The following is a 24187-nucleotide window of genomic DNA, read 5'->3' as shown; positions in this document are numbered from 1 at the left end:
AGGGAAATGATTTAATGTAATGGGAGGAATAAAGCATCATTAGCGCAAATTAACTGTTGTCAGTCGAGGTGATCTTGTTGGGTGCTAATGCCATTGGCAGCCGCTGAAGGTGGCAAATTATGCACAGGGGGTGGGGTGAAGTGAAGTGCACATCAGCATGCATTTAGCGGATTGCAGATCCAATTGCAGATGCGGCCACAGCCATTCCATCGGGTTTTGTCTCCTAGAGTTTAAGTAGTGCCAAGATGAGGAATGCCCATGTTTAATTCACGCCGTTTATGTTTAACTTCATGCCAGGAATGGGCCGCAGTCCATTAATTAGTACCGAACGGCCGTTTAAAACAAGATCTGCCTTGTACAGGTCGCCCATTTTCCCAGGTTTGAGAGGCTGCGGCTTTACCTCTGTCACCTGCCAAGCACCTTGACTGTATAGATTTAACAGGGAAAGATCTTTTACACCAGTACAAAATTCTGCATAGTACAGATAATTCCAGAAGACATCTAAACAATTAAATTGTTTGCAATAAAATGGACAATTTAGGTGAGCGCCGGTGAGTTTGTTCCTAATGCTGCCACATGGCATCAAAATATACATTTTGAGTAAATGAGGAAAATATAAGAAAATACAGTATATCCTTTGAAATTTGGTTAATTTTCTTTCTAATTAAAGTGCATTGATGTTTGCTGAAGTGCATATGGTTCATATCATCTCAAGGCAATTACAGATGGGATTTCCTAGAGAAATATGACCTTGTAGAATCCATTCTCATCAGTGCTTCATGTTGTTATGACTTTCCATTCTTTCAGACTTAATGTTAGCATACAATGAGGGTACAAGGGTAAAAGGCCCACTCACTTTAGGTAAAAGGCCCCCAGGGGGGTTATAGTGGTATTGCGTAGATATAGGGGCAATAGTTATAGTGCAAAATTTGTCAACTAATGCAAATAATTCTGAGACAGCGAGATGCTTTTTTTGAGTAATATATTAAGATAATGGTTATTCAAAATAACCACTTCAAAAAGGGGTGCACCATTTCCTGTTAATTTCAATCACATTTGACATTTTATTACATCTCAAGTATTCTATAAACAAAATAATATCCATTGTGATTGGATCAGTCAATGTGAGCCCACTTTGAACATTTTTTATAACAAATCTGTTTCTCCTACTTTAATGGGGGCCTTTAGCCCCTGTAACAGGAATACTTTCCTTTTGCAAACTGGACAGTTATTGAACAACTTTTAATATGACCTTGAAGAAAACTGAAAATAACATATATGTATTTTCTCTCAAAGTAAATGTGATACTTTCAGGGATTTTCATTAACTGCATAAATCTGCAACATTTTAAAATTTTTACCAAATTAACAGTTGGCAGTCACTTTTGAAGAGACCAAACAATCCAGTGAGAAGTGAACACAGCTGGCTACAAACAAGTACACCAACCTGAATAAAAATAAGAATAATCTTTTATAAGATTACGTAATCATTTTACAACCCTTTAATGTTCTGCTACTATGACAAAACATACATTTTATGAATACTTTGATAGGCCTGGCACAGGACTTTGACTAAGCCAGGCAATGACTGATACCTGGTTTGCTCAACTATTTTTCAGTAGTTCGCAAGTTAATGTAATCCTGCTTAGAGGGTAGTGTAAACGAGTGTGGCTTGCTGTCCTGGCCGAAGGGCTCGAGGCTCGAGGCTCAAGGCTTGACCTGACCTCGAATACCCTACCGGACTTAGTTATTAGTAAATAGATAGGAGGAGGAAGGGGAGGTGGAGGGATGCCGGAAGACTCGACGCCATGTAGAGGTAAGCAGCTTTTTATATTCACTTACTCTGGTGATGTGATTGGTCGGATTAAATGACCTTGCTCCTCCCGAACCTAGTTTATAAAACTCCATCAAAATGATGGACGAAGACAGCATTCAGAGCAAGAGATCGAGAAATGGTAACGATGTTTCCACTTACATTGCTGGATAAGAAATCATTTTAGATTTGGGTAAAATTCCACTCTATGTTAGTCAGGGACGTCCTTCGACCATCCTGGGTAAGCCAAAGACACTGGAGCAAACTCACATTATAGAGTGTGTATGTATGTTTGTGTACGATACTTCACCTGAGAGGGTGCGGAAAGATACGTGAGAACTTTTATAAAAGGTCCAAATATGGTGATTCCGCATATGTTACGAGATTTCTCGAGAAGCGTCAATCAAATGTCTAATTAAACAACTGTCCAATTACAATTAATATAAGCGAACCGACAGGGTTCTGCTTTCTCTCAGGAAGAGCGTTAAATTGATCTATCTTACGTCAGTTCAATAGTAAATGTGTGATTCTGCGTGTTTTAATTAGTCTGGATTTCTTGCCAAGAAATTTGCTCATTACTTCACTTTGTCCGCAAAACTCTCCAGCTCAATGAATCAGTCAAGAACATTCCTCCTCCTCCTCCCCGTCTAGTTCATTGACTCTGTCAAGTCATTTCTCCCATAAATTTCCTTTGTAATCAGTAGGCTACCACAAGATGGTTGTGAAGCATCAGTAAACTTAGGTAAACTTCTTTTTTCTTCTTCTTTTTTTACTGATTTTACTGTTTGTTTGTTTTTTCACTTATTACAATGTTATATTTTCAGAGTATTTGTACATGTGTTGTTGTTTTTTTGTGTTGTTTTTCAGCAAAATACTGTATATATATATATATATATATATATATATATATATATATATATATATATATATATATATATATATATATATATATATATATATATATATATATATATATATATATATATATATATATATATATATATATATATATATATATATATATACTGTTGTGTATATATTATATATATATATATATACAACAGTTAGTTCCGGTACTCAAATCTGATTGGTCGAGAGATGTTCCATGAGTACTGATGTCTCAGTACATCAGCACTCGTATGCTTCACTGTGTGTATCACGCCACTTGTGTTCGTGCCATTCTAAACTAAAGTGTAAGAGCAGTGCATATATATATATATATATATATATATTTAAGCAATATCACAAGAGCAAGAGTGCAATATGGCCCTATATCACGCCACTTGTGTTCGTGCCATTCTAAACTAAAGTGTAAGAGCAGTGCATATATATATATATATATATATATATATATATATATATATATATATATATATATATATATATATATATATTTAAGCAATATCACAAGAGCAAGAGTGCAATATGGCCCTATATCAGCACTGCTGTGATTACTTACGGCACTCGGCCTGTGGCCGAATCACTGCAGTGCTGATATAGGACCATATGGCACTCTTGCTCGTGTGATATTGCTTAAAAACACAGTATATATTACATTATACATAATATAATCTGTAAACACCACATTATTTTTTATCATTAAAAATTAAATTTATTTGACTGAGACAAAAGAGCAGCAGAGAGAAACATGATCATCTCTGCTGCACTATGAGCATACTGAAGTCACGTGTGTTGAAAGGAATAATACCCTGTGTGTTGATTAACCCATGATAAACAGGCTTTTCCCACACAAACGTGGCTGTCTCCTGGGTGTTTCCTGCACACATAGAACCCCACAGTGTGCGGCTGGGAGGGGAAGAGCAGATTAATTCTGTGACGATAACAAATATGCTGATAAGTGATGTGTGTCCACAGGAAATGGCAGTTGTAGAGGTTTCTTTTAAAAATCAGGCTGGTGTGATGTTCTGAATAGGTGGGGCCCATCATCATAGTGACATATCTAAATCTGCTTAGTTGGCGGGGCCTAACAGATTATCAGCCAGATTTGAGTAATAGACTCCTCATTTAGCCTTAATGCATTTTGCATAGAGAGCAACCTCCTCTAATCATTCTTTAAGATGAATCGTTGTCCCAGGAAAAATTTTAAAGATATTAGTCTACCGGCAACTGCATAAATCATGAGGTTTTTACTAATGGGACCAAAGCTAAACACAGTTCCACCCTCTTAAGCACACAAAGAAGATTATTATGTTGGTGTCACGATTTTTGCTCCCTAGGAAGTGGTGTTATTTACATAAGGTGTTTTTGCTGGAATATAAACCTTTTATTGTAATAATTACAAAAATTAAATATGGAAGACAGTAAAAGATCATTTTATATAATTCTTATTATATGAAATATATTTCCAATGCTGTATTTCCATGTATATTTTTTCAAGGTTGATATACTGTAGGCCTATATTATTCAGAACAAAACATACACTGGCTACTCTGTGCACACAGAATTATACATGCTTATTACACTAATTAAAAAGAAGAAAACATGGTAAAAAAAATTAAAAAAAATCACAGAGTTACACATGCTTAATACACTAATTAAAAAGAAGAAAGCATTGAAAAAAATAATATGGGCTAATCCCTAGTTAAGATGAGTCATTGGACAAATTGTCAAGGTTTTTTCTTGGCTCAGATACCTGAAATTGCAGAGAACAGACAAGGACATTTGCTCAGTCCAGGTCTGTAATAGTGGGATAATGTCAGAATACCCACTAATGCTAAAGGAGCTCGGATCGTCATATATGAGAGAGCAGGGCCAAGTCTAAAAGCAAATCCAAGTACACTATGTACAGTATGTTAATATATATACTATACTTACTAAATATCTGTCCATCTAAATACAACAGATTAAATAAAACACATAGAATAATAAGAGATTACATCTCAGATACAATACATGTTCTATGCTCATATAAGAATTATACTTTGAAGTCTTTATCCTATAATACAGAAAGTGTAACAAAGAGAATTTTGCTGCACAAGAACAAGAGAAGCTGAAGTGTCAGTTTTACAGCAGAATCAAAAGCCTGCTGCTTAGTCTCTGTGCCTCTACAGAGTTTTTGTGAACCCTTGCTTCTGGAGGGCTGTCACACAAGAGTACATCTCTCCCCTTCATTAGACATACTCCCTTCTGCTGCGCCCTATATTTGCCTTACCCCCTAAGTCAAATTAAACACACCCCACGCATGCTTGGAGACCAGCTTCAATCTTTCAAACTATACATCATTGAGACACACATACGCTCTCGACCAAGTGCACCACTAGTGTAGCCTCATGATGTCACATGGTTTGTTTTGAACAGATAATTCAACAATGCTTTTAACAGAAGCCCGCTGCTTGTCACATGTGATGGCTGTGAAGAGCCGGAGATGTTCTCTTGAAGGGGCCCTGTGAAGCGCAGTCACTTTGAACAATCTTGCTCAACCCGCGCTCTGAGAGGTGCCGTTCACACGCTGAGGGCCTCTCTCTCTCTCTCCTCTAGCCCTTTCTTCTTCATTTCACCACCGTCTCAAAAGTGGAAACTTGGAAGGGGGCTTGGAGGCAGGGGAGGAAGTGCTTGGTTGTAAGCCTAGTCCAACTGAAACCCCTTCTCTCATCTCTGAGTGTCCAATTCCTCAACTTACACGGCAGGAAAGCTTTACAAGTTTGTCAAAGTGGAGATGACTTTGGTCATGTCTCTCTCATGCTTTTATCCATAGTGGGAGGGGGCCTGACGCTTGATGTTCGTTTCAGTAGGACACTTTGCTCATTAGTGGAAGAGGGAGTGACTCAAAGCTCTAACACAATACGTCTCGTCTGAAACAGGTGTGGAGGAAAAGGCCAGAGGGCCGGAATGGCCCCTGCAGGCTTACTGTAAGCGCCATGGGTTTGTGTGCCAAAAAAGTGGGGGAGTGAAGGAGACGGAAGGACAAACATGGGCTGATTTGATATGTCTGTTTCCTGACACCAGACATTCAAAGCTGGAAAACAAAAGATGAAACAAACACAGCCGATAGGAGAGGAAGGCGCGAACGGAGACATCGGCTTATGTTTAACCTCTAAACCTGAGACACCACATAAAATACAACACTGTTGACATAACTAGTTTTAGGAAGGATAGGTCAAAACCCAGCCATGGACAACAATGCGTGGTAATTGAATGAGCTGTAAGTATCTTCAGTTCAAAAACAGTTCAAAGATAAGTTTGATGCTTCAGTGCCCGAAATATACACTGTAGGTTTATATAGAATTTACTGCATTCATTTTATATTATAATCACCAGATAAGTGTTATGGTTCAATAAGGCATCTATAGGGTACAATGGGGCTAAAGGCACACTTTAAGGAAAATGTGCCTTTTTTTCTGGTCACAAAGTGTATTTCTTTTGAGTGAATATTCATGGAACAACATAATGTGTATAAAAAAATGTAATAACAGAAGGTTGTTTAGTTTAAATTCTAAATTTTTATTTTTTAAAGGGAGATTTTACCCCACACTTAGGGTAAAAGGCCCACACATATGGGGTAAAAGACCCCGAGAAGGGTTCAAATGATTTCATGTAAATATAGGGACAATAGTTATAGGGCAGCATTTTTCAACTTAGGCAAATACTTTTGAGGCAGCAAGAGGCTTTTTTGAGTAAGATAATACTTATTCAAAACAATCACTTCAGAAAAGAGTTAACCATTTTCTGTCAGTTTCAATCACATTTGGCTCAAGTATTTTATATTTTATAAACAAATTAATCTCCAGTGTGATCGGATCAGTCAATGTGAGCCCACTCTGAACATTTTTCATTACAAATCTGTTTTGCCCACTTAAAAAAAACATCGTGTTTTATGGGGGCTTTTAGCCCCAGTAACAGGGGGCTTTTTACCCCAAATATTATCCTTTCACTTATTTGACAGTTATTAAAAACTTTTGTTTTAATTACCTCGAACAAAACTGACAATGACATATAAGTATTTTATCTCAAAATAAATGTGATAATTTCAGGGATTCACATTAGCTACATAAATTTGCAACATTTAAAGAACATTTAAATATTAGATCAAATTACCTCAAAATCAAACTTTAGACATTGCACGTGATGATCTCATGAATCAAATGTGCATTTTGCCCTGTTGTACCCTGCTATATTATAATATAACATATACTGTATAATTATTTTCAAATTACAAATATATATTAATAATGTTAAGACTTACTTATACCTTCATATTTAAATATGGTGTAAAGTACAGATATAAATACAAATACATTTTCATAACAAAGGTACGCTTTATGTGATCAATTTCATAACATTTTATAAATTCACTGACAGTTTGTTAATTTAAGTCCTATGAAATAATGGATCTCCTTAGGATTTCTGGACTATCTGATAATTTAGTAGTCATCACAGATTTGCTCATTTCCCCCCAGATAAGGGCAACAGTATCATAACAGAAATTACTCCTCTGAAACGAACTATGAACATAACTGAGTGCATGGCGATTGTATATGGCAGTATATCTTCAAAAGCAGTCTATCTCAGTGCATGTAGAAACAGATATACAATTTGACATTAAACTCAAAGTGAAAGAGGGTGACAGTCACAAAATCCCAGACAGATTTAGAAAATTCACAGACATCCCCCTCTGTTTGATGGCCATTGACTGTAAATGCCATTGCTGTAACCCTTTTTAAATTCACATTCTAATAGACAGAATAGATATATATACAACACATAGTATGAAGTAATAGAATAAAAAAAAAAAAAAATCTGTTTTATGTTTTCAATGGCAATACCAGCTTTGCAAGAAAATAATTTGCAACTGATAAAAATCGTAGCATACTATCCTTGTAAAACAATTAAATATCTGTGTATCTAATTACCTAATGTAAATCAGTCACTTTAATAATTTTATTATAAGGAAATTTGTCTTTCTTTTTTTTTTTTTTTTTTTTTTTGGCAAATAGCTAAGCAGATATCTTTGACCTGAACAATTCAGTAACAGCATTGAATAAGTGTAAGTAATGTAAAAGTCAAACCACAGGACTTTCACTTTTGTGTGTTAAGGAAAGTGCATTCTAAGGGGTTTTGTTAGACACAAAATTAGAAATTACTGTGTGATTTATTGTTTTGTTAATGGAGATCTTTTTTCATGCTCTAGTGCAACAGCTGCTTTGGCTGACACTGCCATCTGTTGTTCAAGACAAGGAAATAACACACGGATGTACAGCTCTGAAACAAGTGTATTTAAAGGGGGTCTGTCTTGATTTATTCACCCGCATGTTGTTCCAAACCCATATGACATTCTTTCTTGTGAGGAACACAAAAGGAGATATTCAGCAGAATATCCAAGCTTCTCTGTCCCTGGTCACCATTCACTATCATTGTATTATGGAAGAGAATTACAATAAAACTGAATGGTCACCAGGGATAGAGCAGCTTGGATATTCTGCTAAATATCTTGTTTTGTGTTTTACAGAGGAAAATCATTGGGGTTTGGAATGACATGAGGGTGAGTAAATAAAGACAAAGTTTTTGTTTTTTGGTAAAGTATCCCTGTAACACTTTAAATACTATAAAATCCTGAATATGTAATGACAGAAATATAAACCGAAGAAAAATCTCTCGTAGTACAAGATCTTCTATAAGAGCAATTTTATTTCCAACATTTTTTTGTCCTTAACAGTGAACAGTGAAAATATAGCTCATCTGCCAAATGCCAATATTTTAAATCTTTAATCTCTGGGCAAGCTTGCCATGTGGGCATTCAGATTCCCATAATGTTCAGCGGCTGACAGCAGCCATTTTCCATGGACGAGAGGGCTGAAGAGGCCTGTTGACCCCTTTTCACCACAATCTTCTCTCATCACACTGTGCAACTCTCAGGGCAAATTCAGGACTTTTTCTAGGCATTGCCATTATTAGTATGCTGTCAATTACACATGCCTGCTGTTTAAAAGAAATCCAATGATAAAAGTTATTTGAAAGCCAAAAGGCCAACCTTCTCTTTAAACCCCAAACTTGAGTTTTGTTTTTTGTTTTTTCTCCAGACTAGAACAGCACAACAGCTATAAGAAATAATATTACCTCACTTTAAATGTTGCACTTAAGTTTTTGGAACCTCCCCCCTTTCTCTCTTTCCTATCAGTGGCTCTAAATGATATATGAAGTGCCACAGAGGGCTTTCCGGAGACACAAATGCCAGTGACTCGCTCTGAAATGCCAGATATGACAGTCAAAGTCATGCCATGAGAATCTCTGCCTGACCAATTTGAAGTCCTCCTGATCATAAACTGGCTGACTGTCAGGTATGACAAAGGCCAATTTTACCTGCCTGGAAGTGAAATATCTCTTTGACAAATATGAAGGTAGGTATGGCATTACATTGACGTCAGATGTCTTTTTGGATAAACAAGAGAGGACTGTGTAAAATGCACTAGTTTAAAAGTCTCTTTCAGTTTACAGTAATAGTAGATTTCTCTGTATAGCTTTACATTATATAGGGATATATTCTGTACATTATGGCAAAATGCCAGCTCAGTGCCAGTAACTGTTTTTGTGTTTGTAAATAATGGATAGAGTCCAGTACAAAGAAGCACTGATACTCAAAGGAGGTGTTTGTAACTGCACAATAACAGTGGCTTGTCAGTTGTAGCAATTCCAGCTGGCCCATTGCACTGATTTACTCTATCAAAGGCAGAATCTAATCGATTTTTAGTTAAAACAAGATTTTATTTAAGGAAGGCACATTAGTCAAATACATAAATTTATTCATTCATAATGTTTAAATACACATCTTTACTCCTTCACAATGTCTACAAATGTCAATAATGTGACAAATCCATGACCCCTAAATTACCACTTAATTCACAGCATAAGACAAATACAGAAGAGATTAGTGTACAAATGTAACCCCATTGAAACTTAAATTAGGGTTTAATCAGTTTGTTACATTTCTTAAAACAGCAATGCTTTACTTCATTTCACAAATAAGACTGTTTGTGCACGCGTACATTTACAGTGTGTATATTTACAACCTATACTTTTCAAAGGCTGATCAAGAGCTGTATAATCAGTGGTGCACATGGAGGCGCTTTGTCGTCAATGTCTCCTCTGAAGTGTTCATGCAGCGGGTTAGAAATGTCCTGCACCTGTTGGAATAGTCCTCTGGGCAGTCTCTGTAAAGACTCACATGGGCAGGGGTGATGAAATCAAAGCTTTCAACCATCAGCCCTTTCTTCTGCAACACCTTAACCATCTTCTCCACATCTTTGTATCTGATCACCCTGTCTGCTCTCGAATAGAGATACATCTGAGGCCAAGGGGCTGGATGCTCCATCATGGCATCATAGTGGTTCTTGTGAAAGTACTTGGTCATAGGATACAGGACAATCCTGAGAAGGACAACCATAACAGCAAACAGTGCCAGGAGGAGGTACTGCAGCAGCACATTGACTTTAGACCTCAAGGTGGTTTTGAGAGCTCTGAGGGCACCTATAACATTTTGACTGCCCGGGGCGCTGTCCACAACTGTGCCCATCACACACAGAGTGCTAAACTGCTTGTGACTGTGCAATAACTCAACCATGTAGCGATACAGCATGAAGCCACCATTGCTGAACACATGGAAAAAAATTGGGTTGTTCTCAACCTCGTAGTCATAAAGAAGTTCAAGTAATTTGTGAGCAGTGCTTCGGAGTTCCTTGTATCCGAATGATTCTGAAAAAAAAACTGTTTTCAATGGAGCCGTGCAGCGCACAGTCACACATCCCTGAAAGGAAATGAGAAGCTGTTATTGGTGTATCTTATGCATTGTGTATCTCTAGGATCAGTACAAGAAAACATATTTCAAAGCTGCATGTTTTTTTGTAGGAAAGTGAGTAAACAACGTATTTTAACCTTTATAATATAATATTATATGTGATGTTTTATTTACTTACACCAGAAGCCCTGCCACAGAACATCATATACTGGTCAGTTGCGTTATACAAAAAAAAATGTGCGTGCTTAAAACCTAGTGTGACCGCCCTTCTAAACCATTGGTAAAATACTTCTACTTTGCATTTTATATCATTTTAATATTTTTTTTTAATTATAAATTATATTATCAGCATATCAAATTAAGTGAAAAGTTTAATCAACAACGTATCATTAATGTAAATAATATAAGTATGCCCCATTTTGTCTTAACAGCATGCACTCATGCATACATATTGTATATACAATGGTGTAGATTTGGTTTGAACATTGGTGGCATCCAAGTGTAGGTCTGAAGGGTGGGGGTGATGATGTGCCTGAGGGGATGGTTGTGTGGTTCGGTTAGTATCAGGCATGCTTCCCTGTGATTTTTTGTTAAGTTTTAGTTTTTTTATAAAATCGTAACATTTTAAATGTCACTGCTTAAATTCCCTCTGCTTCTCTATCAATCTATCTATCAGAGTTAGTACTGACATTGGGAAATAATGCAAGCATTTCCTTATGCTGTAATTATAACAGGAGTGCATCATTAACATTTATAGTATCAACACATCCTTGTACTACATTCAGTGTCCCCAAGCATTTATGATCAAAAGATAATGTTTCATTACAACACATTACACAGTGCATACATTTCCCTAAATCTAAAACGTTCTGTTTATTTCCAGGTTTAAATCAGATTTTGAATCCCAGATCTTAAAGCCAGACTTTTGAACCCCATAGTATATATTTACGTTGTTAGGGCCTTTAGAAAAAATTGAGATCTCACCTGTTCATTATAAATTGAACTGTATTTTGCCAGATGTTTGTCTCTGCAGCCAGCCCAGCCTAAAAGAATAACCACTGGTTCCTTTGATCCGCGCCAATGTTTTTCTGTCAAGAGACGAACAATATGTCCAAGCAACACAAATCCCATGACAGATACACACATTTAGTATCGAATTTAAGCCTTAAAACCGCACAGTTCCTGATAAAGCTCACCAATTTAGTTAACATCTCGACATGTCTCAAGGTTACAAACACATCTTGCAAGCTGCCATGCATTTTGCACGTACAAATATATACTAGAGATTAGTGTTTGTTCTCAGACAAGGCACGCTAGTGCTGCTGTCACCTCACCTGAGATCAGTGCCTCTGGAAATACTATGTTGTAGTCAATACCATCCTCCCCCATATTGAGAATTATTTTGCCAGCCGTCTGACTGCCATAAATGATTCACTTCAAACGAGCCTCGTGTCTCACTGCACTTGTTGTGTTGAGACAGTCAGACAACAGACAAGGGCGTTCACGCGAGACAGTGAAGAACTGTGAAGTCGGCAACATCAGCGTGCTATTGTTTAATACAACATCCGGAGCAGGATTTAAAAGTCAAGTAAAGAAATTCAAAATAAAAGTCAGGTCATACTAATATTCAGTGAAACGTAGAAGAAAATTGTGTTGCTTGCTCGCTTTTTTATGAGAGTGATACTAACGATACAAAGATTTGGCTACCATTTAAAATACGTCAAAATACAGTGACTCCCCCAGAAGTATTACCACATTTTAGACACACTTAAAACGGTATGAATGCCACTGCATTAGTAACAAAATGTCAAACCAAGTGGCAATTATTTGAAATATAACACAAACACTCCCCCACCCCAATGTGGAATGCCCAGTTCCCGATGCGCTCTAAATCCTCGTGGTGGCGTAGTGACGCGCCTCAATCCGGGAGGCGGAGGAATCGGGGCCGTTTACACAACAACGTTTTCAACTAAAAACGGAAAACTTTTTATGCGTTTTGGCTGTTCGTTTACACGACAACGGCGTTTTGGGGCCTAAAAACGCAAATTTTTGAAAACGGGTTTCAAGGTGCTAGTTTTTGAAATCGATGCCATTATCGTCTCCGTGTAAACACACAAAAACGCGGATTTGTGAGAACGATGACGTCACGCGCACGCGTATTACGTGTTCAGCCTATAGGCATGCGCGCGAGTACTTCAAAACAGCGCGGGAAACATTCAAAACTAAAATGGCGGACTACAGGACTGTGTTTGTTACCGACGCTTCTCCAGCAACGTGTAGATTTACTGCATCACTACTACGACCAGCGATCGCCATCTTCATTGTTTGTATTCACCGCTCTGTGGAAGAATGCTTATGTGCGCATGCGCGTAGTGTTTATTTACAAAGCGACATCGCAAACTACTGGCCTGGCATGCATAATACAGCGTTTTTAGTCGTTTTCGCGGGTCCGTGTGAACGGGGATCGTTTTAACAACGTTGTCGTCTGTACGCGAAACTTTTCAAAAACGCAAAGGAAAAACTTTTCTGTTATTAGTACATCGTTGACATGTAAACGTACCCCAGTTTTTTTTTTTTTTTTTTTTTATTGAAGAAAATATCAAAACAAACAATACAAATACAATACAACATTTCAAATGCTAGGGGGAGGTATAAACAATATTATAAGAATACTTTAAAGAGTGTACATGCTTGTAAAATTCGAATAGCTTTTTGTTTCTTCGATGGCAATATTGACTCAATATAATGCTTCACTTCATTTTTAAATACTATAAAACATGTTTTTTTTTCCCTGAAAATGTACATTTATGAATGTGAAATTTAGCCATTAAAATAAAAACATTAATAAAATAAGTGCAGGTTTGTTTATCTTTGGAGTTTACAATAATACCTAAAAGAACATCGTTCCACTGTAATGTAAAATTTTCATCAACATTTCCAACAATAAAATCAAGTACATTTTGCCCAAAAAAAAAAAAAAAAAAAAAAAGACACATAAGGGCAGTGCCAAAATAAATGAACAGCTGTCTCTGGCTTCTGCTTGCAAAAGCCATAACTTTCATCTATATCTTTTTTAAACTTGGTTAAATAATGTTTAGCAGAGTATATTCCGTTCTTGTGGTCTTCCTCTGAGTGCAGACCGATGGGGCACTAGTCAGCAAGTCCATGAGGGGGCATGATTGGCATTTGGGCCAGACTTCAAGACTTCAATCAGATGACGCATTTTTTACATTATGGTTTTATTTACATGCAGTTTTACAAATTATTATTTTAAAAAGTCATGGCATTGATAGATAGGGTAAAGGAACACGCTTTAAACTAACTATTGAATATTTGTTTTTATTAAATAATTTCAAGCAACACACTGACAATAAAGCATTAGATAATAAAGAACCTCTGAAAAACAAAGTGCACATATGACTACAGCAACAAAACCCCATTGTTTTATATCTTTAGAGAACAAATCAACATTATTCAGACACATGGATGGTTACAGCTTAGAACACAGTAAAATGTATAGAAAGAACTTACTACCATATATTCGCAAAAATAGTTATAAAATACATACAGCCACACTTCTGCAGGTATAAATAGCACTGTTAGACCGAATGTTGCTATATCAATAAATATAAGCAATCTTACAAGCTACAGTCATGTGCATTAAATTATTCTTTCCTTTCTTGATATTTTAGAGACTCACAATAATTATAAAATCCTCTTTGAAACAACAATAACAATAAATTGAATAGGATCAATTCCATATCTCTGGAAAATTAAATAAAACAAAGTTTTGAACAAGTTCTACACATCAGATTTAAAAGTGATTCTATATACCCATGATAAGCAAGTGATCTGCCATTGGCAATCAGGAAAAGGTGATTATTAAAATACATTTTTAATCCGCAATTGAACATCGCCTATTCTGCCATGTTTTTTCCTCCAGCTCAGAAACTGGAGTCTTTCTGATTGGTCTGTTGGAAGGACTGTTGGGTAGCGGACTGCCGTGAGCCCGGAGCAGTGCGGGCTTCGACGAAGACTGCATCGAGGGCGCAAAGGGGGCGCTCCCGAGAACACTCGCAAGTGCTAAAATCACAAATGGGACACACTACGGACTCGTAGACTTCACAAGCACGCGCAACTGAAGGCCAAGAGACTGCAAGTCCACATGAAGTGCGCCATTTGGAACAGAACTGTCAATCAGCGCATCTTATCATATGGCTTGTTGAGCACATTACCAGAGACCTAGCGTGTGTGGAAGCTTCATGCTATTCTCTGTGGCATCCATGCGCCCCACTGAGAGCAAGAACCACATTATAGCAACTATAAGGAGGTTAACCCAACGTGACTCTACCCACCCTAGCAACTGGGCCAATTGGTTGCTTAGGAAGCCTGACTGGAGTCACTCAGTACACCCTGGATTTGAACTCGCAACTCCAGGTGTGGTAGTCAGCGTCTTTACTTGCTGAGTTACCCAGGACCCCCACACAAGCACATTTTTTCTTTTCAGGCAGAACATTTACCAAAAACGTTTGTTAGGTTTTAACTTAGAAAACAATAGACTACTAGAACAGGCTACTGTAACTGTTAAATGTCCTTAGTTAATGTGATGAACTCTTGTATTGTAATGATGTCTTATTCATACTTATTTAAAGAACAGGACAACACGTTTTTATTTATTTATAATCCTGAAACATTTATGCGGTCCAAAGTATACAGATGAGACTAAATAAATGCTTTTCCTGTGACAAATACATTTTTTTTAAAAGCACAACTGTTCTGATTGGGCCCAAGTCCATTTCAACAGCTCATATTAACATAAAATTGCAGTGTACATTTGATACTTAAATGTTTTTATTAACTGTGTGAAAACTGCGAACTTGATACCATGTTTCAAATGAATTTCAAATACATTTTCATATGCTACGGTTCTCTGATTGGTATATACATTTAGTAATCGTACACTACTGCAAGATGTTTGTTTGGTTTTGTTTAATTGTATTTTTATTGTGGGTATCTATGTGGTGACCATTACAAGTAACCAGGACTGCTAATGATACATGCATATGGTATTTTATTTCAATAAAATGTATACCAAACATAATTACATTACCATTACATTTTACATCAGAATACTTTCATAAAAAAGTAACTATCAATTTTTTAAATAAACAAACATTTAAAATGGCTATGTTAGCTGAACAAAATGGTTACAATCAGTAAATGCTCCCTATTAATTCACACATAACCTAGAAATTATTTAATTGCAAAAAACAAGGTTTACAAAACCAACAAGAAAAAAAAAGGGAAATAAAGAAGGACACAAGGATTATTTAATCATAATAAAACTAAAGTAACAGGTCATATTCAAAGCAGCTACTAAAGTAACTATTATCAAAATTTGACCCCTCTGTAGCGCTGTATTATTCTCTTAGTTCCCCCCAAGGAGGAAAGCCTTCCCGTCAGACAGAGGCTCCCCCTCCGATGTATCTGTTTCAAAAGAAATAGACGGCATAGGCATGCTTAAAACTTTGTCCGTCTTCCCTAATTTCTGCCCACTGGTGGTGATGCTGCTGCTGGACTGTGCAGGAATGGCTGTATCTGTAGAGATCTCTGTGGACACACGGCGGCTAGATGTCAAGGAATTCACACTGGAACCGTCAGCCTCACTCTCCGTCCAGCAGGAATCAGTGTCCGAAGCAGAAGACAAGCGGGTCTTCCCCCAGCGGCCATTAGCACGTGCAGCATTGCCCATGTTAACCCCCAGGGAGCATTGACTGGTAAGTGTCGGACGACGGGAGGAGAGGGCACTGCTGGAACTGAAAGATGAACGGAGGTCCTTCTCTCTTACACGCAGGATAGGGCGAAGAACTGGGATATAGCGCGCAATAGCTGCCCGATATTTTGGATGTGTGATTGCATAGATAATGGGATTGTGGATGGCTGAGGCCTTGGCAATAACGGCAGGCACTGAATTCATGTAGGGGGTCAGAAAATGGGAATAGCCTGCTGTAGCAGTTAGAGCCACCACGGAGTAGGGTGACCAGGATATTATGAAGAGCAAAATCACCAGGAGGGCAACCTTAGCCATCTTCCATTCATTCTGCATACGTTCAAACACCTTATGCGTTTCCCCACAACCCAGCTCTCTTATCTCCCTCCCGGCTGCTCGGATAGCTCTGAAAATTCCAAAGTAGCAGCTACCGATAATGCCCAGTGGGATAAAGAAGACAAAAATGAAGAGGAGGATGGTGTATGCACGCACTGATGGAGTGAAAGTCATGTAGTCCCATGAACAGGAAGTCTGAAGACCCTCTGGTACAAAAGCACTCCAGCCGAAGAAAGGCGGAAGGCTCCAGCCTAAAGAATAGAGCCAAACAACAGCCAGTACTGCGCCAGCTTTGCGTCGGCTAACTTTGCCTACAAGGGCAAGAGGCTGAGTTATGGCAAGGCAGCGGTCGGCCGCAATAGCAGTCAAAGTCATCATGGAACAGATTCCAAAGAGGGCTCCACAGAAGGCATAGAGCTCACAAGCACGCTCACCAAACACCCAGCGCCTATGCAGGCTGGCTGCAAAGAACACGGGTGACTGGGTGAGAGACATGAAGAAATCAGCCACAGCCAGGTTCACCACAAACATGTTCCCCGCAGTGCGAAGTGTATGGCTTCGGGAGAACACGTAGATCACCAGAGCATTTCCAATCACTCCAGTGATGCCAACTATTAAGATGACAGATCCGATGATGTAGTGGGCATGGTCAGGAACATCCACAGTGGGGAACGGGTGTGGAGGCTCATGGTGGTGGCTGTGGGTTGGCCCATGGAATGGCACATGGAGTAACTTGTAGCTCCTGCCACCTAAGGACTCCTTAAAGCTTGAAGTGCAGTTGGTGTCTTCAGGGGCACAATGATGTCCTCTCCACGAAGAGTGATGGTTCATTTTCTGTCGCTTGATATTGTAACGTCAGTAGTAATGCATGAAATATTGTATGCAAAACTAAACTAATTCTAGTAAAATAAGTAAAAAGCTCCTAAATTGTTCTGTCAAAACATAAACAGTGGAACTGTTCTCTTCTCTAATGTGCCAGTCTCTGAATGGTGGCTCCCTGCTTTAGCTTTTATGTACTAATCAATGTGCCAACAAGTTATTATTGATCTGTAGTTCTCAGCTTGGCCTATGGTAATGGTAAAAAATTGTGAACACTCTAAATTTTGACCTGCTTAAAATTGTATTGAACAGGTTTCTATTTCTGGGCTATATATATATATATATATTCAACAATGCTATTCAACAGCTGATGACAAAAAAAAAAAAAAAAGTGTCTTATACATCCATGTAACTTAAAAATACAATATGACATGAGCACATTTATGGAGTATGCATTAATGCCTTAAATTGTTTTGATTTAATTTGATCTATCATTAGCTAAAATTGCCTCAAAGGAATGGTCAGGGTTTAATTCAATTTAAGATCAATCAACACCATTTGTGGCATAATTACCACAAAAGTTACTTTCAAGTTGTCCCTCTTTTTCTTTAGAAAAGCTAAATTATGGGTTGCAGAGAGGCACACTATTTCAAAAGTACAGCCACAAGACAAACATTTACATGTTTACATGATTTGTGTGATAACATTTCCTACTAACCTTTTCTGTGTAAACATATATCCAAATTTACAACTTTGTTGCCATGAAGACATAATGATAAAAACCCTGTAATCCCAGAAAATGACTATTTAAACTTTACAATTCAAAAATACACAAGTTTCAACAGAAGAATTAGTGTAAGTGCAATTATACGCTTTACATTTCTGCATTGAAACCCTCCAAAAATTAACTTCTATAGTAAGTATCTCACTACAACCTTGATTTTTGCTTTTTTGAAAGAAAAGCAGGAGCAAGTTGAAATTATTTTTTGTGGTAATCAACATTAAGCCACAAATGCTGTTAGTTGAGCTTAAATGGATAGTTCACCCAAAAATGAAAATTCTCTCTTCATTTACTCACCCTCATACCATCTCAGATGTGTGACTTTTCTTCTTCAGCAGAACACAGAGATTTTTAGAAGAATATGTCAGCTCTGTTGGTCCATACAATGCAAGTGAATAGGTGCCAAAATATTGAAGCTCTAAAATCCACAGAAGGGCAACATAAAAGTACTTGTTTGGTGTTTAAATCAATATCTTCTTAAGCGATATGATAGGTGTGGGTGAGAAACAGATCAATACTTAAGTCCTTTTTCCTTCACTTTCACTTTCTGCTCCTTCTGTTTTTGGTGATTCACATTCTTGGTGCATATCTCCTCCTACTAGGCAGGGAGGAGAATTTATGACAAAAAATGACTTCAGTATGTATCTTTTTCTCACCCACACCTATCATATCATATCTCTACATATGGATTTAACCAACAGAGTCATATGGATTACTTTTATGATCCCTTTATGTAGATTTTGGAGCTTCAGTATTTTGGCACCCGTTCACTTGCATTGTGAGGACCTACAGAGCTGAAATATTCTTCTATAAATCTTAATTTGTGTTCTGCAAAAGAAAGAAAGTCATACACATCTGGTATGCCAGGAGGGTGAGTAGGAAAGAATTTTCATTTTGGGGTGAACTATTCCTTTAACTTGTATTGAACCCAGAATATTCCTTTAATTAGAAATTTCTTAGAGCAAAGGAAATTCTACTGTTGTATTACCATGCTGAGTGATATTATCCTATTATCATATGAGTGATATTGAGATGTAAAATAGTAGATTACCAAGTGTAATTTTCTAAAAAAAAATATAATAAACCTAAGAGTGAAGATTTTATCAAAACAAGGAGCTTGCAACTTTGACTGTACATTTTTTGTGAGTTAAGATTCTGAATGATGTAATGATGTTATGATGTTAAAAATAGCTACGCTGACATTCACAGAGAGAGGGGTCCCCTTCCACATTAATGACCCCATTTTCATAGATTCATTTGCAGTTCAAATGTTTAATTTGAAATGTTGGCAAGCACCCCAGATAGCCCTATAACAGAAAGAGGTCATCAGGATGAGATGTAGACCATGAAAAGCTGTTTCGATTTTTAGAACTCATTAACTAAGTAAATGCTACCGATGTTTCTTGTTTAGAATAGCAAATTAGCCACAGAAGGGGCAAATGTTGATGGAAAAAATCTTTTTGACCCAAAATAAGTGTATGGATTGTTTGAGTGGATGCAGTGAGCCAAATCAATTTATGCAGTGTGGAAGTGGATTAGAATGCCTGGTCCAATAAGGACTGATTACCATCCCTCATCATGGGAACTGCTCACTGACCTAAACATGTACTGAAATGATTCTCCCTGTTCCAGTTAAATAATGATCAACCTATCACTTCACAATCTATTTCCCTATAGGGACTTGACCTACTTATATATATATTGCATTGCACACTATTTAAACTATTAACTATTTAAAACTTTATATAGCTGTATTTTGAGTTGCGAGTTTATTTAGTGAACAAAAATTATTGTAAGAAATACTGTAAACATAAAACAGCCATATGGAATTTTCCACAATTGTTTGACTTTATTAAAATTAGCTGTTTCAAGATATCCCTCATCAGATAAAACATTTTATATGGTTTCGACATGCCAGCATATGAAAATGAAAAACAAAAATTGGTAACAAGTTAAAAAGAAATAAAAGAGATCAATTAATCAGAGCTAGTTTTGTTAACTTAAGTTTTTTCTTAAGTTTATAATAATATTTGTATATAAATATATATTTTAAAATAAATCTTTATCTTTTAGAATTGAATTATTTGTATTAAAAAAAAATATTCTTAAAAGTTCTTTCATTTCCAGAACTGGAAAACATTTTCGCAGTCTTTCAGAATAGAAAGTCGGACAGAAGGCCTATGTCAGGGCCTTATACTGTAATTCTTTGATCCATCTCACTATGTCATTCGAGGATGTCTGTCTCGCAGGCTTGTAGGTGGAGGTAGGTCAGGTTTCTGGTGGTGATCTGTGATTTTTTAGGGTGACAGTCTGACTCTTTACTTTCATTAGCACTAGGAGTCAGAACTGGGGTCATGGTGCCCATTCGAGGTTTGTGCCCATTTTCCTTGTCACATCTGATCCCATTTAGATTTTTTTCCCCTGTCCATTTCTGGGCCTCAATGTCAAAGCTGGATGTGATGACATACGATACATACATTGCTCATTCCACTAGCAAACTTCTGTTACAATATATAAATTGGGAAAGCATACTATTGGGATGTTCGCACATCAGATATTTACCTGTATTTTGAAGAGTGCACAGAAGATGATTCAACTCCTTCCTCTAGTAAATATGCATCAAAAATAACAGTCTCTGTATTGGCCAAACAAAAACCATTGGCCCTCCTGACATCTGTTGGCATGATATATTTATATTACTATAAAACTACAGAGCTTTATCAAACGCCAGTACTGCTTTGTAACTTTAGAATACAGACAAACTCATGAAGACAAACCGGCTACAGTGACAGGACTCTGGTAGAGAGACTGGACTGGTTCATACATGGTTTTCAAAGTGTAGTCAAGAGGAGAAATCTTGAAAAATGTAAGAACTGCCTCAGACTGGGAGTACTGGAAAATAAATGATTTGCATATTAAGTAGGTTATTATAGGGAATCATTACCTTTCAGTGACTGGGAATGAGTGTGCTTGAGTAAATTAATAAGCACCTTTTGTGGCAGTTTGATTATATTCCTCAATAATTTTTCCACCTCATCCAACCTGGCTTCAATGTCATTGTTTTCTTCTGCTTCTTTTATCCTCTGTAGTGCTGATGAAACAAACACATAAAAATCTCCAATCAGTGAAATGGTTACTCATTCCAAACGTCCTCTACTCCTCTATGAATCAAATAAAGGCATCTACAAAGACACAAATGTCATACCCTCAAGCATCAGTGATTCAGTGAAACTCTCTCTGTCCCCTTTAAATGATTTCCTCAACTTTTTTGTAAGTTTCACTAGATCGTGATATCGCCTTCGCACATACGTTATGCTTTTTTCAGACCATTCAGTCCTAATTTCGAAAAACCCTTCGTCTTCTCCAACGGGATCAAGAGCGAAGCGCTCGAGTCCAACCACCCAACAGTCATTTGCACTCCGATCAGGAAAACGTTCCATGTCAACACTTGCTTTTATGGTATAGTCACCTAGGCTAAACGAATAAATTCACATATGCTAAAAAGAAATTGCATAGATTTCTATAGTCCCCTTCCAAAGCACGTATTTCTCTACAAAGGAGTAAAATAAAAATAAATCGGCAATCCCTAAACAGCAATTAGGGGCAGTTCACAACGAACGAGTATAAAACATGCTAGACGGAGCCTCGAGACGCATTTTTAAAAGTCAAAGTTCTTTTTATGTTGTTCAAAGTCGGCCGTCTAGTGCTGTTTACAAAGATAAAACCATTTTGGGGAAAAACTGATTGAAAATCCCTTTCGGTGTTTACGGCCTCTTTAAAATGCAAATATTCGTCGTGTTCGCTGATAGAAATTCGCAAATTGTATTATGTGATACGAGTTCTTCCCACAGTACTATTCCAAACTTGCCTGCCTTTGTCTTCGCCTCCTGATAATGAGCTCTAAAAGCCCCATTTATGCACATTCTCTGTGAACTCTCCCGCAGGACCAAGAATCTGTCAAGATTCTAATGGATGAGCTGCAGCATTGCCACTTTTTCCTTCTCACTAATCCCAAATAACAGATTTGAGCGTACTCAGAACTACAAAATAGTTGTACAAATCATTGATATCTTAAAAATGTTATATGATACAATACCTTCTCTTTTAATGGGTAATTTGGCTCCTCATTCTTCAGTTGAGCAACTGGTGGGATAATCCAGTTTCTATTGGATTGGTAGTGGGATTTGGTTGTCATTTTAAGCGCAGGCTTGCTGCAACGTGGGTCAATCCTTTAATCGGGTACCATTTTAAAGCTATACTTAACAGCCTATGAAAAGAGTCAATTACATTCACCCACATTCCACTTAACATAATATACCATGACCTACTATGCAAATGCTGAGGTGATCTCTTCTTTTTTACAGCCATGCCAAAATATTCATTGACAATGGTACATAAAATGTAACCTACTATATCAAAGTTGGGCCACAATTTTTTATTTTGGCTAAAATAAATACATTTGGAAAATTAGGAAAACATTATATAAATACTTGGCTTTGTCATTATAACTACTAGAAAAGGAAACACTCAAGGACGATGAATTTAAAACATAGAAATAAAAAAATCTAGTTTTATTAGAATCATAAATATCATTTGGATATCCTTGCTTAAGGACTTAAGTATTGATCTGTTTCTCACCCACACCTATCATATCACTTCAGAAGACATGGATTAAACCACTGACGTCATATGGATTACTTTTATGCTGCCTTTATGTGCTTTTTGGGCCTTCAAAGTTCTGGCCAACATTTACTTGCATTGTACATTTACCTACTGTGCTGACATATTCTTCTAAAAAATATTGTTTGTGTTCTGCAGAAGAAAGAAAGTCATACACATCTGGGATGGCATAAGGGTGAGTAAATGATGAGAGAATCTATCTTTATTTATAAGTGTGAACTATCCCATTCAAATCATTAAAAACAAAGTTTACAATTTTCCCTCCATAATCAAAAAACTTATCAAATGTGATAAAAAATTCCATAATCTTCATTTAAAAGGTAAGATCCTACTACACATTTCTATAATGACAATGTTTTGTAACACAAGACGAGTGTATGGGTAACCCAAACCCATGATTTCATTTCAGTTTTTTGATCTTTACATTCTTATTCATATGTGTTATCTACACCACATTTCCAACCTTAAAATTCTTCTGCAGGGAAAAAATGCATAAATCAAGCCTTTCAGGACCTCTAAAGTGTACAACCAAAATTTCAAAGCATAGGAAATCTCAGTGTAGTAAGCAAAAGCAATTAGTACCCGTGAAATCACAGTGTAAACACGTAAATCCTCCTTGAAAATGACATTGTTGGTGTCTCCCACTCCTTCCCCAAGCAACACCATTCCAGACAGAGAGAGCACTGTGATAGGGAGGCTGACTCAGATCGTTGACTGTGCCTTTCTTCATGAGCATCACGCAAATCAGTTCTCCTAAATGTCTTTCGGCAAACACTACATTTATGTGTCTTAGAGCCTTTTCTCTTTCCATGTCCCCACCAATGCTGCTCCATATCAACCCACTCTTCTGACTCCCAGCCACAGCGAGGGCATCTGACAGCATCATGTGGTCTCCATTGTGGCACCTCAGGTGTACTTCTAGCGTGCTACAACTGGATGCAGCTGTTTGACAGAGGATGCAGACCACTTCACCATCCTCCTCAGACGGTTTCTGCATTTCATCAGCCGACAGCAGAGGCTGTCTATCATCTATGCTGTTCTCTGTAGCATCACGCTCACCTGATAGATGGGACAGTCTTTTTCGCTAAACTTGCAGATTGGGTAGGACACTTTGAGTTGGAGATTCTGCACAGCCCAAGAGTCATTAGACGAGCCGACTGGGCCATCACCTCGTCCTGGACATCTGTGTCCATTCCACTGTTCTAAGAGACAGCCAGATCTGTGCTAGATTCCTCTAGTT

General features: G+C 37.4%; 3 protein-coding genes across 4 annotated transcripts; all 3 read right to left on the bottom strand.

Moving 5' to 3' along the window:
* Window positions 1-9552: 9552 nt before the first annotated feature.
* tmem53 (transmembrane protein 53) lies at window positions 9553-12669 on the bottom strand. 2 transcript variants are annotated; one of them, XM_051699197.1, is made up of 3 exons: window positions 11896-12669; window positions 11546-11649; window positions 9553-10570 (listed from the first exon to the last, which is right to left on the bottom strand). In XM_051699197.1, the coding sequence occupies exons 1-3, from the start codon at window positions 11948-11950 to the stop codon at window positions 9872-9874; spliced, it is 858 nt and encodes a 285-aa protein (XP_051555157.1). In that variant the 5' UTR covers window positions 11951-12669; the 3' UTR covers window positions 9553-9871. The 2 variants fall into 2 exon arrangements, with proteins under 2 accessions (XP_051555157.1, XP_051555156.1); XM_051699196.1 differs by having other exon boundaries at window positions 11546-12669.
* LOC127441595 (melanopsin-like) lies at window positions 11896-17630 on the bottom strand. Its single transcript, XM_051699190.1, has one exon. The coding sequence runs from the start codon at window positions 17496-17498 to the stop codon at window positions 15990-15992; it is 1509 nt and encodes a 502-aa protein (XP_051555150.1). The 5' UTR covers window positions 17499-17630; the 3' UTR covers window positions 11896-15989.
* Window positions 17631-20106: 2476 nt separating this feature from the next.
* On the bottom strand, window positions 20107-21841 carry LOC127441603 (PX domain-containing protein 1-like). Its single transcript, XM_051699198.1, has 5 exons — window positions 21473-21841; window positions 21258-21358; window positions 21045-21159; window positions 20830-20941; window positions 20107-20717 (listed from the first exon to the last, which is right to left on the bottom strand). The coding sequence occupies exons 1-5, from the start codon at window positions 21705-21707 to the stop codon at window positions 20492-20494; spliced, it is 789 nt and encodes a 262-aa protein (XP_051555158.1). The 5' UTR covers window positions 21708-21841; the 3' UTR covers window positions 20107-20491.
* Window positions 21842-24187: the final 2346 nt, after the last annotated feature.

The sequence above is a fragment of the Myxocyprinus asiaticus genome, chromosome 5 (genome assembly GCF_019703515.2).
Source record: "Myxocyprinus asiaticus isolate MX2 ecotype Aquarium Trade chromosome 5, UBuf_Myxa_2, whole genome shotgun sequence".
Lineage (NCBI taxonomy): Eukaryota > Metazoa > Chordata > Actinopteri > Cypriniformes > Catostomidae > Myxocyprinus > Myxocyprinus asiaticus.
Note: the sequence above shows the minus strand (reverse complement) of the source record. Positions and strands in the feature narration are given on the sequence as shown.

Excerpts from the sequence above, each read along its gene's own strand:
- tmem53 (XM_051699196.1), bottom strand. The coding sequence starts at position 11,707 with ATGTGTGTATCTGTCATGGGATTTGTGTTGCTTGGACATATTGTTCGT. Across the intron at positions 10,571-11,545 it reads GTTCAATTTATAATGAACAG|GGATGTGTGACTGTGCGCTG; the intron begins GTGAGATCTCAA and ends ATTTCCTTTCAG.
- LOC127441595 (XM_051699190.1), bottom strand. The coding sequence starts at position 17,498 with ATGAACCATCACTCTTCGTGGAGAGGACATCATTGTGCCCCTGAAGAC.
- LOC127441603 (XM_051699198.1), bottom strand. The coding sequence starts at position 21,707 with ATGGAACGTTTTCCTGATCGGAGTGCAAATGACTGTTGGGTGGTTGGA. Across the intron at positions 21,160-21,257 it reads TAATCAAACTGCCACAAAAG|TACTCCCAGTCTGAGGCAGT; the intron begins GTGCTTATTAAT and ends TTTATTTTCCAG. Across the intron at positions 20,942-21,044 it reads GAGTCCTGTCACTGTAGCCG|ATGTCAGGAGGGCCAATGGT; the intron begins GTTTGTCTTCAT and ends TCATGCCAACAG.